General features: G+C 36.3%; 1 protein-coding gene across 1 annotated transcript in view; it reads right to left on the minus strand.

The window, feature by feature from the left end:
* Positions 1-16394, minus strand: part of LOC131932051 (uncharacterized) — a 44618-nt gene that overhangs the window by 11838 nt on the left and 16386 nt on the right. The window contains exons 11-13 of the mRNA XM_059288915.1: positions 15408-15503; positions 14421-14516; positions 12358-12477 (exon numbers count right to left, since the gene is read on the minus strand). Coding sequence (XP_059144898.1) covers positions 12358-12477; positions 14421-14516; positions 15408-15503 — 312 coding nt within the window. The remainder of the gene's footprint in view (positions 1-12357; positions 12478-14420; positions 14517-15407; positions 15504-16394) is intronic.

Raw genomic sequence — 16394 nt, forward strand, 5'->3', positions numbered from 1 at the left:
ATATATATATATATATATATATATGAATATGTGTGTGCATGTGTAACATCTAAACGTCTATATACATTCTGTGCGTGGTCCAAAACAAGCGCTTTCAACACGTTAGCGGCAACAACTCTCGCCAGCATGTCGCCAACAACAGGATGAGGCTAGAGTTACAAGCCCTGCCTGACCCCATGATATTTTTAGCTTTGATTGGCGTCTCGTTATGCCAGCATCTCATTACCTGCATGTTTCGCGGTGCAAAACGTCACAGGTTCTTTAAGCAGTGCCGCACCGGCACCACACGTTGTTGCCCTGTAATTGCTGGTTTTGTTTTTACAAGAAGAATTACAAAGGAATAGATGGGTGCTATATTTTATCTTAATGCGAAGAAACGTAACCGTGAATGAAAAGTTGATATTGTGTTGTATATTTCTATCGCGTTTTGTTTCAGAATGCAGCGTCCACAATAGATGGCCTATTATATACGGCGTTTTTTTTTTTCCTTCCTACATACACAGTAGTCACATTTTATCCTACACCACAAGCCTTCTAAAATTAATTAAGTTTCTGCCTTACATTTCTTCACCCCCCTCCTCCTCCTCCCCCTCAGATTAAGCTAAATACAAATGGTTGCTGCAGCAAGGTTTTAGCAATTAGTAATGAAACAGAGAGTGTTAGTTACCTATTAAGCTATGAACAGAAGTATCAATTTTTACGATAAAGAAATAATTACCAAGAGATTTATTTTTGTATTTGGTCGTATCGTTGACGCTTTCAAACTTCGTTTTTCAACATAATTTCATATTTTAATGTAAAAGTTTCATACAGGTACTATTCTTTTCCCTGTTTTCTCTGGATTTTTAAAAAAATATTTTTATTTTATACAAAGGTAGTCATCTAGTTAACAAAATTCATTGAACCCGCATTTTTTAATGCTTGTAAACTTTACGAATAGCCTACTTGATTGTAGCGAGAAAATATTGTCAATGCTGAACCAAATACACACATGACAGTGATCGATTGTATTCTAGCACATCATTACTCCCCCCCCCCCACCATCTTAACCCCTTACAATCTAGTCTTTTGTAATTCAAACTATGTGAGTTTCCCGGCACTGAATAGACTCCACAGATCAGTGGCGTAGGCAGGGGGGTGCAACCCCCCCCCCCATAGACCCCTCGGTAGATACATAAAGGTTGAGGGGGGGGGGGGGGCTGAAAATCGAAAGTCTGAGGGGTGCAAATGAAAAGTTTGAGGGGGGGGGGGGGGTGCAAATGAAAAGTTTGAGCGGAGGGGGTGCGAATCAAAAGTTTGAGGGGGGTGCAAATCAAAAGTTTGTCCTCGGGGGCCGGGTAAAAATTTGAACCCCCCCCCCCCCCGTGAGACGATCCTGGCTACGCCACTGCCACAGTATGTCACTAAACGGATCGAACCAAAGCCACCAAGTCACGTTTAAATCTCAGCTACATCGGACGCTAAATCTAACGGCTAATTATCACTTGACTTTAACTTTGAGGTCAAAGAGATTGCCTACATTTGATGTGGGTTTTTTTATCCGCTAAGTAGTTTTAAAAAAAAATTGTATGGAAGTTATCAGGAGAGGGGAGGAGACTGGATATAGTTAGGACAGGGACACTCTTCAATGTTAAAGTAATTTATTCTGTGAAAGGAGGATAGCTTTGATGACAAGAGGGGGGGGGGGGGGAGTTAAAAGACATCACATGTCGGAAATAATTTTCTGAATCGTTCATCTTAGCAACCCTATTCAAATCTACGGTATTTTATAAACGGCCAGTAAGTGTAGGGTTGGGGGGGGGGGAGGATGAAGAGTATAAATCTCATTGTTTGTTTAAGAGAGTAGCACACCCCCGCACATCCCTAGAGAATTTCTACGGGTCGATTTCTTGTATATTAAACTACGTATACAATAATAAATCATTAAGCGTTGGCAGATATCCCCTTAGGAAACGAACATTTTGAAATAATTTTTTCTTACTCTGACACTGTTCAAGTTACTACACCGATGAGAAAATGATTGGAGACTTGAATGATGCTCAAACAAGCTCAATTAACAATAAACATTCCTTGAGCCAAAGCTGTGCGCTATAATGATTTACATAAAAAAAGATCCATATTTTCCATTAACAAGCTCATAAAGATATGTTGGAATAACTTATAATAGATAATCAAATATTTGAAATGTAATAGTGAACTAAAGGCACCCAAACTAATATGTGAGCTAACGAAATGTCGCGTTAACAGCGGATGTAACAAAATTATCACAGTTTAATGTTTGCATCGTAAGGTGTTCCAATCAGATTGAAGAGAAGAAAATTTGATTACTATTTGGATATTTCCAAAAGAATATTTGAAGAGTGCAACAAAGCAATCTGGATATGATAAAGTGAGGACAACTGGAAGAAAATCTCATGAGCTTAACGAAATAGCATGACGTAATGTGAAGGACGTTACCACAGACAACAGCTTGACGGCAAGAAGAAAAATGTTGACACTATTAATTGATAACCACTCATGTAGACAATCTAAAGGCTGAACAAGGAATAGTTATTATAATGTGAGAACCATTTCAACAGACATCAGCTTTGGTTTTACAAATAATAGGTTGCCATCATTAAGTGAAAACCACTCGTATTGGAAATTCCATAAGCTAAGCAAACATAAGCTTAACATAATGTGAGGACCACTAGGACAATCTCAAGAGATAGATTTCATAATGTGAGGACCACTAGGACAGACAATATCAAAAGATAGATATCATAATGTGAGGACCACTTGGACAATCTCAAGAGATAGATATCATAATGTGAGGACCACTAGGACAGACAATATCAAAAGATAGATATCATAATGTGAGGACCACTAGGACAATCTCAAGAGATAGATATCATAATGTGAGGACCACTTGGACAATCTCAAGAGATAGATATCATAATGTGAGGACTACTAGGACAATCTCAAGAGATAGATATCATAATGTGAAGACCACTTGGACAATCTCAAGAGATAGATATCATAATGTGAGGACCACTAGAGCAGACTATCTCAAGAGATAGATATCATAATGTGAGGACCACTAGAACAGAGATAGATATCATAATGTGAGGACCACTTGGACAATCTCAAGAGATAGATATCATAATGTGAGGACCACTTGGACAATCTCAAGAGACAGATATCATAATGTGAGGACCACTTGGACAATCTCAAGAGATAGATATCATAATGTGAGGACCACTTGGACAGAGACAGATATCATAATGTGAGGACCACATGGACAGAGACAGATATCATAATGTGAGGACCACATGGACAGAGACAAATATAATGTGAGGACCACTTGGAAAGACAATCCTCTGGGCTCAACAAGCTCTGAACCCGGTACGTTTTTCCAGACAATTGCGCAAAAAAAAATGCTGCAGAAAAAAAAAAAGTTGCATAAAAAAAAAGTTTGAAAACAGAAAAAAAAAAAACACACCTGCCATGGGAAGCTGGTCTAGTTACAAAACGGTGAGCCGGGGGTACCTAGAGGCACGTTGTACCTACGGTGTTTACCCAAGCGTGGAAGCGCGGCTTTCATTTCTTAAGTAATTATTCTGTCTAGGTGCGTTGGACTTGTTTTTCTCTGCTCAGTAGCCGGGATAAACAGACTGCGCTTTACAATCTGACTAAAGTTCATCTTTTTCATGAGCCTAATGTGTTCGTTATTCATACGCGTTTAGACACGCTTAATCATTATAAAACACGTTTTTAAAGTACAAAGGTATGTAGTTAGGAAGAGAAAAATTGTTTATAACTTTCGATACCATCAGGCAATAGTTGTGAATGAACGGAAAAAAATATTTAAAAAAAATATCTTTAAGACAATTTACTTATTTTTTATTAAAATATAATTTTTAAGATCGAAATAATTGTTAAATAAAAGTAATAATTTAAAAAAAAACATGTAAAACATATATCCATGTAGGCTATAGATCGAATAAGAGTGATACACTCTGAATTACTTTCCTATGGTTGATATCTATACAAACACCATAAGTTCAAAGGAAGTTTCTATAAACTAGATATAAATTCAAAAACATGAACGCTTAAACCAGGCGAACGTTTGAACTCAGAACACACGCACAGGACTAAAGTCTGCTACTCACCAACCGTAGCCACAGACTTGGCCCCGAAAGAGTAGCTTGGAGGGTTCTTGATCAACAGTTTGAAGCTGTCTGCCTCCTGGTATTCTGCGGGCCCGGGCACTGGGTGAGGAGATAGCGTCAAGGTAAGTGGCCTAGCATGCTCGGGTTTAAAGTCGTGAGTGCTTGTGGTGTTTTAAATGGGTGCTTGTGTTTCTATCTAGACTTATTTTGGCATTTTTTTGTGTTATAGCAGTTAATAGATATAAGTAACTCGGGTGTTTTCTAGCATTCAAGAAATGTATATATATATATATATATATATATATATATATATATATATATATATATATATATATATATGATTGTCTATGTATGCATATTTTATAAATATACAATTATAATATTATATATTAAACATGCAAGTATATGTAATGCGATAAGAAAACAATAGTGAATAAAAAGCATCTACTAGTAGACAAATACGTGTCATCAAAAGCATGCATCTCTGTGTTTATTTAAGTCTGAACATGTTATGTTTGCTAGGTATCTCCCCCTGTGATATAAGATTTTAAAGAAAAAAAAATTGCATATGCTAGTCTGGAGCCCTTTCTTAAAGGTTGCCCTACTGATACATGTTTGTAAACATAGACTAGGTTATAGCTTAAACCATCTGTAAATTTTAATATATATATATATATTTTGAGAAAACTTTGTCGTTTATTATACTCCTATATGTAGGCATTCGTAATACCTGATACTTATATAGTACAATATACGGACTATATATAGAAATTCGGAATATCCCAGACTTATATCATACAATATATAGAATATGTAGACATTTAAAAGATTACGTTCTTGTATTGTTCAATATAGGCACTACGTCCTTAATTTTCACATTCATTAGATTTCCGGCGTGGGTCGTACAATATACTGAGAGATGTAGAAATTTGGAAGATTGTAGGCTTGCATCGTTCATTATACGTCCTAAATGTTCACATTCATAAGATTCCAGGCTAGACATTTTTTAAGCTGTAGCGAGGGAAACATTAGAGAAAGGTAAATAAAAAAAAAAAACCAACGCAATTCGGGTGACTCATTCGCTAATGGGTGAACTACATTTTTTTAAAACAACACAACATTGCATTGAAGAAATCCCTGGGGGAAATGTAGATACTTTTTTAAAAAATAGAAACCTATAGGTCATTAATCTCGATGTTAAAAAATAGAACAATTTTGAATTTTCAATATTTAGGTCAAGTTTATTTTTAGCAGCAGGCGATGTGAGCTTAACTAGAACTAAATGACTGCCGTGTTTATAGCTTTATGTTAATTGGTGATCTTAAGTCAATGTAGTTCCTCCAGACTCCAATCTATATTTTATTTCTAAAAATGTTTGATTTATTCGTATGTGGAAATTATATAACGTTGCACATTATTTAAGAAATAGACACGTTTGTTTTTTTAATACTTGGTTCATTCATAGACCGATATTCTTCTCTCTCTTAAAAAGAGCTTGCTTACAGTTTCAAGTCGTTAGTTTGCGATCACAGAAAACGCCGGAAGTATGATCTCATTCTTCAGTTAACTGAGAGAACATATTTCTCTCATCAACTGCTCATCAGCTTCTTCTTCTTCTTCCTTCTTAATTTTAGTGTTGGAAGGGATATACTCCAACACAATTAAGGATACGTGTCAACTGGTCAACAGTTTATGTCACATTCAGGCCATTGACTCCGATTTCAGCCTGCTTTTCTTTTTGGATTTGGTTCCATGGCTTTTATCCAACCAAGAACAAACTACAAGGCAGCAGTTGTTTGATTTTGGAGTTGACTCTCCTAGCATAGTGACTGTCCCCAGCTAACGAGCTTCATCTGCCCGAGGGTTCGAACTCGAGACTTTTCGGTTTAGCGACCATGAGCTTTACCAACTCGACCACGCCAACCCTTAAGCTCAACAGCTGACTTTAGACTTGCCCAAAAGCGAACACCTACGGTAGTTTTGTATTAGTATGATCATTTTTTTTTTCAACCAGTAAGCGTTTTATAATCATTCTCATAATGTAAATAGACCGCCTTCTCTAGCATACGTAGATACAATTCATTCAACTTTTTAAAATTTAAAAATATAAGCGATAAACTCATGTTTGATGTTGATAAGTTAACTTCACGGGAACTTTGAGCTTTACCATTTAAGAATGTAGACAAATTCAAAAGCGGCTTAAAAGATAATTTCTTCCTACTAAGATAAACAATACAAAGTTTAATTAAAAATGTAATTAATGTTTTAATAACATTGTTCTTCGTTGAAGGGAATCGGCTTAGATTTAAAAACCAGACTGAAATGGTTTTCATTAAAGGCGAAAGCAGAAAAAAATAGTTCGCTCATAAAAAAAATGGCGCTAACTAAGGCTAAAAAAAATCTATCATCAATTTTCTCCAAAAGTGCGTGTGTTTCTATGTTTAACTCAAACTAGCTTAGCTTTGACGCATGCGCAGTATAGATAAAGCGGCACATCAACAGTGACGTACATAAAAGGTTGCTTTTATTATTTTAATGATCTTGATATTCTTAATTGTAGCCGGGGGCAGCTTTAGATGATAGTGTTGGTTGTTTTTTTCTTTCAGGATTTTACATTTTTACTTGAGCCGTAAACCAAAACAAAACAAAAACGTATGGGGGTTTAAAGAGTATCGTTTACAAACTATAAATTTAGTTCTTAAAATGTGTGTTGACATTAATTGGAACTATCCGACTCCTGTGGAGACGGCGTGCCGAAGCGTTAGAGAGCTAGACTGCTAACACGAAACTCTGGAGCTCGAATCCGGGTTCAAGTCAGTAGAACGTCGTTGAGTCCACCCAGCTTTGATGGGCAACTAACTTGCGGTAAGGAAATAAAGGCGGCTGGGTGTAGTGCTGACCACAGTATACCCCTATTAGCTGAGGGAATTAAAACAGATGAACTCTACTTCATCTGTCTTGGGCACAAACGGGAAAAGATGAGCCGACCCGTGAACTTAGTGGAACATGAGATCTGAGGGGAAACAATGTGGTTAATCCGATGATGCCGGAATTGTGTGGTCGAGCCGATAGTCACACGGCTGCTGGTTGGATGATCCCGTGTTGTGCCAGCAATTTTTCCCACGTTTTCTTTAACTTGCTTTCAATGTTTGTTTGTCTTTCCAATCAAATCTTGCGATCGAAATTTCTGGCACTTCCCAGTTAGCTAGCGCGCTGAAATTTTCAGGGAAGCTTTCTTTTGGATGACCATAGAATATTCAGTTGTTATTAGATGCTGACGTATAGAGAAGGCTGGGGTACAATGCTTTTCTTATCGTTTACATTCACAGGAAATTGTCACGTATTTTAAACTATTGAATAAAGCATTTAAACAAAAGCATTTTTTCTGAGACATCTCTTCATTGTGTGTGTGTGTGTGGAGGGGGGGGGGGGGAGAATGGCACTGCCCTCATAAATCAAGTTTACCGCCCCCACCCCCGAACGAAATAAACACATATTTATACAGAAAGTATATACTTTAGCCACTGTACGCCACCCTCCGAAAATTTAGATCCGACTTCTCCCCAACCCCTCCGAAAGTTTCAAGTCCCCCCCCCCCCTCCCACTTCCCCAGAGAAGCGCTGATCATACTTTTTCAAATTAAAACATTAAGGTGCTGTTTGTCCATTTATTTGAGAACGGAATACTGGTAGAACTGAGACTAATTCCAGGGGCTGTGATCATAGTTGCCTGACAGACATCTGTCAGTTGTCTGCGCTAGACATGCAGTAACTTTATGACAGCCTTACGTTCAGAACTAAGTATTTTATAAAATCAATCGCTAGCTATGGCTTAGTTCGGCATAATGACCACAGCTAGACGAACTCACAAAACCCCTAAACTCCTGATTTAGACCGTTCTAAGATCACAACTAGACGAACTCACAAACCCCTAACTCCTGATTTAGACCGTCCTAAGATCACAACTAGACGAACTCACAAACCCCTAACTCCTGATTTAGACCGTCCTAAGATCACAACAAGACGAACTCACAAACCCCTAACTCCTGATTTAGACCGTCTTAAGATACAGCTAGAGGAACTATTAAACAATCGTTAATCCTAACTTGATGACCGCCTTACGACCTGAGCATGGGATGGAACTAACAAACACCTCCTTAACACTATTCTAAAACTTGTGTATATCATAACTAGTACAAGCATCTTAGACAAGCCCTGCTGCGCCTATTTACCACTCCATACAGAATAATCTTCAGGTAATTCATTGCGTGTCAAAGGATTATGTGTCTATCATATGTTATGAAGTTCGTACCTCCAGCAGACGGTATTGGCCAAAAAGTGCAAACGGGTCATGAAAGTATGATAGAAAAAAAATCACATTCGCCTAAAAATAATCTATTTTTTCCCCCAATTTAAATTAGATTCGCTAGACTTTATTGAATAAGTTGCTAATTTTCGGCAAATTAACAACTAAATTTAGAATCTCGGGTCACCTATAAATAGTCTACGCGTCTAGGCATACTTAAGTTTATATTTTTCTATGTTTTTCTGTGATTAACCCCTTAAAACAAGAAGAAACATTTAAAATCTTAAGCTTCAAATTAACAAAATGACATTATATACAGTTTTATAAAACACAAACCTTAATTAATATTATAATTATAAAACTCCAGATACTGTTGTTAAACACAAAATCTAATTATCGTTATAATTATAAAAATTCCACGTTATCAGCTTTTAATTAAACAATACATTCACGCTAACGAAAACAGGCAACGTAACTCAAGGTGTTATGATACTCGCAGTTACCCCCCGTGTAAAAGGGAGGTAAACAGGAAAACGAGATAATAACCCCCATCGCTCTGTGTGCACAGGGAGACAAATCTGAGGTAAACCTACAGGTATAAATAAAACTTGTGGCATGCCTCTCTGGCACGGGAATAAATCTTCTTCACTTAAACCAAGCGTACACTGATTGCAGATGATTTTTTTGTTTTGTTTTTATTTGCGTCGTTTTGAGAGACGGTTTTGTTTCGGCTATTTAAACACAAACTGTTTCCGGGCTGGGAGAAGGCGCATGCGTAATTTGAAATATGGGTTGATAAAATTTTTACTAACTGTGTCAAATAATGCATCTACTTCTGTTTTATTTGACTGTCTCATTTTTTTAAACTAACAGAGGTGAGTTTTGATGTAAAGTAAAAAAAATCTCTTTGAACATGTCGGCCGCACGGAGCAGGTGAAGTAGAGTTCACCTGTTTCTGTGACCTCGGTATATGAAGGGATAGTGTGGTCAGCGCTAGGCCCAGCCGCCTTTACTTTCCTTAATGTAAGACAGGTACCCATCAGAGCTGGGTGGACTCAGCCTTACGACTGTAAGCAGAGACGCGAACTCGAGACTTTTGGGTTAGCCGTCGAACGCCCTACCAGTTGACCCCGCAGTCTCTTTACCTTTTGATGTAATGTATTGTATTGAAATGATAATACAATGCGATGTGTTTTGAATTAGCCTGATGTTTTAATAGTTATATCTCCTTTTTGAAAGTGTATGATAAGCTGCTATGGCGGTGGTAGAGCATATGACAGTTAAATCCAAGAGTCTCCGAGTTCGAATCCGCAGGGTAACTAAGTTAAGTTTCGCGTCCACGAGAGAAATTTAAAAAAAAACTATTCTCAACTTTCCAGATTGTTGTTGTATAGACAGAAAAGCAGAAAAAAAGCAGGCTGAAGTCAAAATCAACAGGCCACATAGCTCATAAAAAATGTTGAAAAGTAACACTTTATTGTGTTAAAGAATCTCTTCCAATTTTAAAAATAACGAAGTAAACATGCATTGACTTAACGCACTGTATTTTGTTACAATGTTAGGTTCAAGTCATTATATAATATCGTTTTGTATCGTTAATTATTTCTCAAGTTAGCAGCGAGTGAAAATTTCGTTTTATTTCGTGAATGTTGTTACCTTTTGTCTTACTTAGCTAGGAGTAAATACTGCCGTTATGTTTCGTTAAGAAACAAAAACTTTTAACACAAGAAAAGAATGAAAGTAGAGGTGAACTCACAATATTCTTACAACATGAGAGAAGACACTAAAAAGTGGTGAACTTACAATTTTCTTACAACATTAGAAAAGAATAAAAGTAGTGGTGAACTCACAATATTTTTACAACATAAGAGAAGACACTAAAAAGTGGTGAACTTACAATATTCTTACAACATTAGAAAAGAATAAAAGTAGTGGTGAACTCACAATATTCTTACAACATAAGAGAAGACACTAAAAAGTGGTGAACTTACAATTTTCTTACAACATAAGAAAATAATAAAAGTAGTGGTGAACTCACAATATTATTACAACATAAGAGAAGACACTAAAAAGTGGTGAACTTACAATTTTCTTACAACATTAGAAAAGAATAAAAGTAGTGGTGAACTCACAATATTATTACAACATAAGAGAAGACTTAAAAATTTTGAACTTACAATATTATTACAACATAAGTTATAAGAGAAGACTAAAAAAAGTGTTGAACTTACAATCTTCTTCTGTGGGTGACCAAGGTCTCGTGCCGAAGGATTTTCCTTGTGTGTCGATGATGGTTGACGTGGGTACGTCATATTGACCGGGCCCGGGGTTAGTGGAGTAGTCTATGGGAGGGTTATGTCAATATTTAGATGATTCTATGGGTAGTCTATGGGAGGATTATGTCTACATTTAGATGATTATATGGGTAGTCTATGGGAGGGTTATGTCTGTATTTAGATGATTATATGGGTAGTCTATGGGAGGGTTATGTCTACATTTAGATTGTTATATGTGGTCTATGGGAGGGTTATGTCTATATTTAGATGATTATATGGGTAGTATATTAAAGGATTATGTCTATATTTAAATGATTATATGGTTAGTCTATTAAAGGATTATGTCTATATTTAGATGATTATATGGGTAGTCTATGGAAGGATTATGTCTACATTTAGATGATTATATGGGTAGTTATGGAAGGATTATGTCTATATTTAGATGATTATAAGGTTAGTCTATTAAAGGATTATGTCTATATTTAAATGATTATATGGTTAGTCTATTAAAGGATTATGTCTATATTTAGATGATTATATGGGTAGTCTATGGAAGGATTATGTCAATATTTAGATGCTTATATGGGTAGTCTATAGAAGGATTATGTCTATATTTAGATGATTATATGGTTAGTCTATGGAAGGATTATGTCTATATTTAGATGATTATATGGGTAGTCTATGGGAGGATTACGTCTATAAATAAATGTTTAGATTAGTAATCTTTGTTAGGATAAGATCTAACAATAGAAGGTTTAATAAGCAGTCTACGAGAGGATCAGAACTATACTTTGATGGTTAGATGAGAAGTATATTGGTGGACCAAGTCCATATTTAGATGGTGGCAAGAGTAGTCTAAAAGGAAAATCAGATTTTGTATTTGAATGTGTAGATGAGTAATCAAGTAGAGAATTTAGTCTATATTAAGATGGTTAGATGAGTAGTCCATGAGATAATCAGATCAGCATCTAGATGGTAACAGTGTAGTTTATGAGAGTATCAATCTACATTCCTGTTCTCTAAGGTACAGGTTTTTTGGTCTAAAATAAAATCGGTAGTAGTTTCAGTAAAGGAATTAATGAGGTCATTACATTTGAAACATCATTACTGTAATTTGGACAGCCTTACCACCAAAACTAGACAGGTCTAGCATAGAGATTTAGTTAATGAAAGAAACAAAAGTTCATATTACTAAGAGTATAGAGATTCAGTTAATTAAAGAAACAAAAGATTAATGTTACTAATAGTATAGGATATTTAGTTAATTAAAGAAACAAAAGTCTAATGTTACTAAGAGTATAGAGATTTAGTTAATTAAAGAATCAAAAGTTCATGTTACTAAGATTGGAGAGATTTAGTTAATGAAACAAACAAAAGGCTAATTTTGCTGAGAACGAAAACTGGGTCAATGTTACTGAGAGTGTAGAGATTTGGTTAATGAAAGAAACCAAAAGCTAATGTTACTGAGAGCGTAGTGATTTAGTTAATATAAAAAAAAAAAACATAAGTCCAATGTAACTGAGAACGAAACAAAAGTTTATGTTACTGAGAGCGTAGTGATTTAGTTAATATAAAAAAAACCACAAGTCCAATGTAACTGAGAACGAAACAAAGTCTAATGTTACTGAGAGCGTAGAGGGAACTGGGGTAGGTTGGCGCTGTCCTGTCTTGGATGGTGTAGGCGGGGTTTCGTTTCTTCACCCATTTCTCGTTACATTTATAGGTCGCGGGGCCTGGGTGGGGTTCTGTTGAGAAAGACGTACAAAAAAACATACATGATCTCAACATACAATATATGACATGTTCTTCTTCTTCTGTGTTCTTAATATTTAGTGTTAGAAGAGCCAACACAGTTAAGTATACGTGTCAACTGGTTATGCGCCATTGAGGCCGTTGACTCCGATTTCAGTCTGGTTTTTTTTTTTGGATTTGCTTCCATTGCCTTTGTTCAACCAAGAACAAACTACAAGGCAGCTGTTGTTTGATTTTGGAGTTGTCTCTCCTAGAAGTGTGGCTGTGTTTCATCTGCCCGATTTCAGTCTGGTTTTTTTTTTTTTTTTTGGATTTGCTTCCATTGCCTTTGTTCAACCAAGAACAAACTACAAGGCAGCTGTTGTTTGATTTTGGAGTTGTCTCTCCTAGAAGTGTGGCTGTGTTTCATCTGCCCGAGGGTTCGAACTCGAGACTTTTCGGTGTAGCAACCACGAGCTTTACCGACTCGACCACGTTGTCCCCATGATGATTTTTGAAATATTATGATATAATCTAGTAAAAAATGTTTCGAACTACCCTCCTCAATAACACATTTAACCAGATGCAATTAACCTGCTAAATTAAACTGATGTAATGACGTAGGTTTATAGAATCTGAGACCAAACGGTAGTGTTCAAATGTACTTGTGCATACATCATTGTCTTAGTATTATAATGAGCTCAGATTAGACTAATCCCAGTAGGTGAATATAACTCGTCATCTGATATTTTTTATTAATAATTATATATATATATATATATATATATATATATATATATATATATATATATATAGGCTTATTATAAATACATGTATATAATTGTATATGTATATATGTATATATGCATATATGTATACATGTATATATGTATACATGTATACATGTATATATGTATACATGTATATATGTATATATGTATATATGTATATATGTATATATGTATATATGTATATATGTATATATGTATATATGTATATATGTATATATGTATATATGTATATATGTATATATGTATATATGTATATATGTATACATGTATACATGTATACATGTATACATGTATATATGTATACATGTATACATGTATACATGTATATATGTATATATGTATATATGTATACATGAATACATGAATATATGTATACATGTATACATGTATATATGTATACATGTATATATGTATATATGTATACATGTATATATGTATATATGTATATATGTATACATGTATATATGTATATATGTATATATGTATATATGTATATATGTATATATGTATATATGTATATATGTATATATGTATACATGTATATATGTATATATGTATATATGTATACATGTATATATGTATATATGTATATATGTATATATGTATATATGTATATATGTATATATGTATATATGTATATATGTATATATGTATATATGTATATATGTATATATGTATATATGTATATATGTATATATGTATATATGTATATATGTATATATGTATATATGTATATATGTATATATGTATATATGTATATATGTATATATGTATATATGTATATATGTATATATGTATATATGTATACATGTATATATGTATATATGTATATATGTATATATGTATATATGTATATATGTATATATGTATATATGTATATATGTATATATGTATATATATTTATATAAATTTATTAATTTATTTAAAATATAAATACATATTTTTCAACTTTTGTGATCCTAAGGTTATCTTTTTTATTTTTGGAATGGTAATATTTGATAATAATGACACCGTTTCTTAATTTGTTGCTTTAGTGCAACTAGAACACAACAGCGCAAATTATATACATACACACACATACAGAAGCGAGACATAAAAACAACAGCAACTTACTATAGTAAAGTCTGACTCCAGAGAAGCGAGACAAGAGTACAACTGCAACTTACTACTATTTGTATCGAACCACCTGTACTTCATGGTGTACCCTGGCTCATCCAGCTTGAACCCCGCCCTGTTGTACATGTCGGGCCCGGGCGTCACAACTGTCGAGGGATCGAAACCAAATGACACTTTTTTGCTAGTCGGAAAAGTAATTTAATCGAAACAAAAATATGACCGTGTGACAGATATACCTACACAATTCCGTGACGGCAGTGGCGTAGCGAGGTCGGGTGTCACCCGGTGCGGCACTTAATGGTGTCACCCAGAGGCGTAGCAACCCTTCTCGGGGACAAACTTTCAAGTTTTCGATTTGCACCCCCCCCCCCTCAAACTTTCGATTTGCACCCCCCCCCCCTCAAGTTTTCGATTTGCATCCCCCCTCAAGTTTTTCTCTATATATTTTGCTATTTTTTGCCTTGGTGTCACCCCCTAAATGGTGTCACCCGGTGCGGTCCGCACCCGCCGCCGCCCCCCCCCCTTCGCTACGCCCCTCCGTGACGGTGTGATAGTTACAATAAAGTCGTGACAGTGTGACATATATATAAATACACGATAGTGTGACAATTAAAACAGAAACGTGAAAAATGACAGTTAATACAAGTGACAGTTATATCAACTAAAGGCATGACAATGTGACAGTTATAACAAAGACTTGACAGTGTCATTTCTTAAATAAGTTTACCGTATTATACACTAATTGTGATACTAACATTTCGTAAACAAAATCTTTGTAGCCTGGCTTTTTTTGTATGACACCAGTGAAGACGAATAAGATACATTCATACTAATGTGACGTCAACGTGAGATTGACCTATGACGTCACATTCAGATAGACCGTGTGACGTCACATTGTGAATGGACCGTGTGACGTCACAGTGAGATGTACAGTGTGACATCATAGTGAAATGTACAGTGTGACGTCACATTGAGATGACCCCCTCCCCCTTTTTCCTCGACCCCCACCTCCTCATTCGCTCCATACCGCCGCTTACATTTATTGACGACTGTGGGTAAAGCTGTGCCAAAGGGATACTTAGGGGCTTGACCGATGGATGACTTGTGGTTGTAGTCGCCCGGCCCGGGGGTGTCTGGGGGTAGAAGATAAAGTTAGCTGCGTCTAGAAGAGTGGGGTGGGCTTGGTGTTATTAGCTGCGTCTATGTGGGGTGGGCTTGGTGTTATTAGCTGCGTCTATGTGGGGTGGGCTTGGTGTTATTAGCTGCGTCTAAAAGAGTGGGGTGGGCTTGGTGTTATTAGCTGCGTCTAAAAGAGTGGGGTGCGCTTGGTGTTATTAGCTGCGTCTAGAAGAGTGGGGTGGGCTTGGTGTTATTAGCTGCGTCTAGAAGAGTGGGGTGGGCTTGGTGTTATTAGCTGCGTCTAAGTGGGGTGGGCTTGGTGTTATTAGCTGCGTCTAAAAGAGTGGGGTGGGCTTGGTGTTATTAGCTGCGTCTAGAAGAGTGGGGTGGGCTTGGTGTTATTAGCTGCGTCTAAAAGAGTGGGGTGGGCTTGGTGTTATTAGCTGAGTCTAAAAGAGTGGGGTGGGCTTGGTGTTATTAGCTGAGTCTAAAAGAGTGGCGTGGGCTTGGTGTTATTAGCTGCGTCTAAAAGAGTGGGGTGGGCTTGGTGTTATTAGCTGCGTCTAAAAGAGTGGGGTGGGCTTGGTGTTATTAGCTGCGTCTAAAAGAGTGGGGTGGGCTTGGTGTTATTAGCTGCGTCTAAAAGAGTGGGGTGCGCTTGGTGTTATTAGCTGCGTCTAGAAGAGTGGGGTGGGCTTGGTGTTATTAGCTGCGTCTAGAAGAGTGGGGTGGGCTTGGTGTTATTAGCTGCGTCTAAGTGGGGTGGGCTTGGTGTTATTAGCTGCGTCTAAAAGAGTGGGGTGGGCTTGGTGTTATTAGCTGCGTCTAGAAGAGTGGGGTGGGCTTGGTGTTATTAGCTGCGTCTAAAAGAGTGGGGTGGGCTTGGTGTTATTAGCTGAGTCTAA

The sequence above is a fragment of the Physella acuta genome, unplaced genomic scaffold, assembly GCF_028476545.2.
Source record: "Physella acuta isolate Inbredline_101_S28 unplaced genomic scaffold, ASM2847654v3 ptg002078l, whole genome shotgun sequence".
In the NCBI taxonomy this organism is placed as follows: Eukaryota; Metazoa; Mollusca; class Gastropoda; family Physidae; genus Physella; species Physella acuta.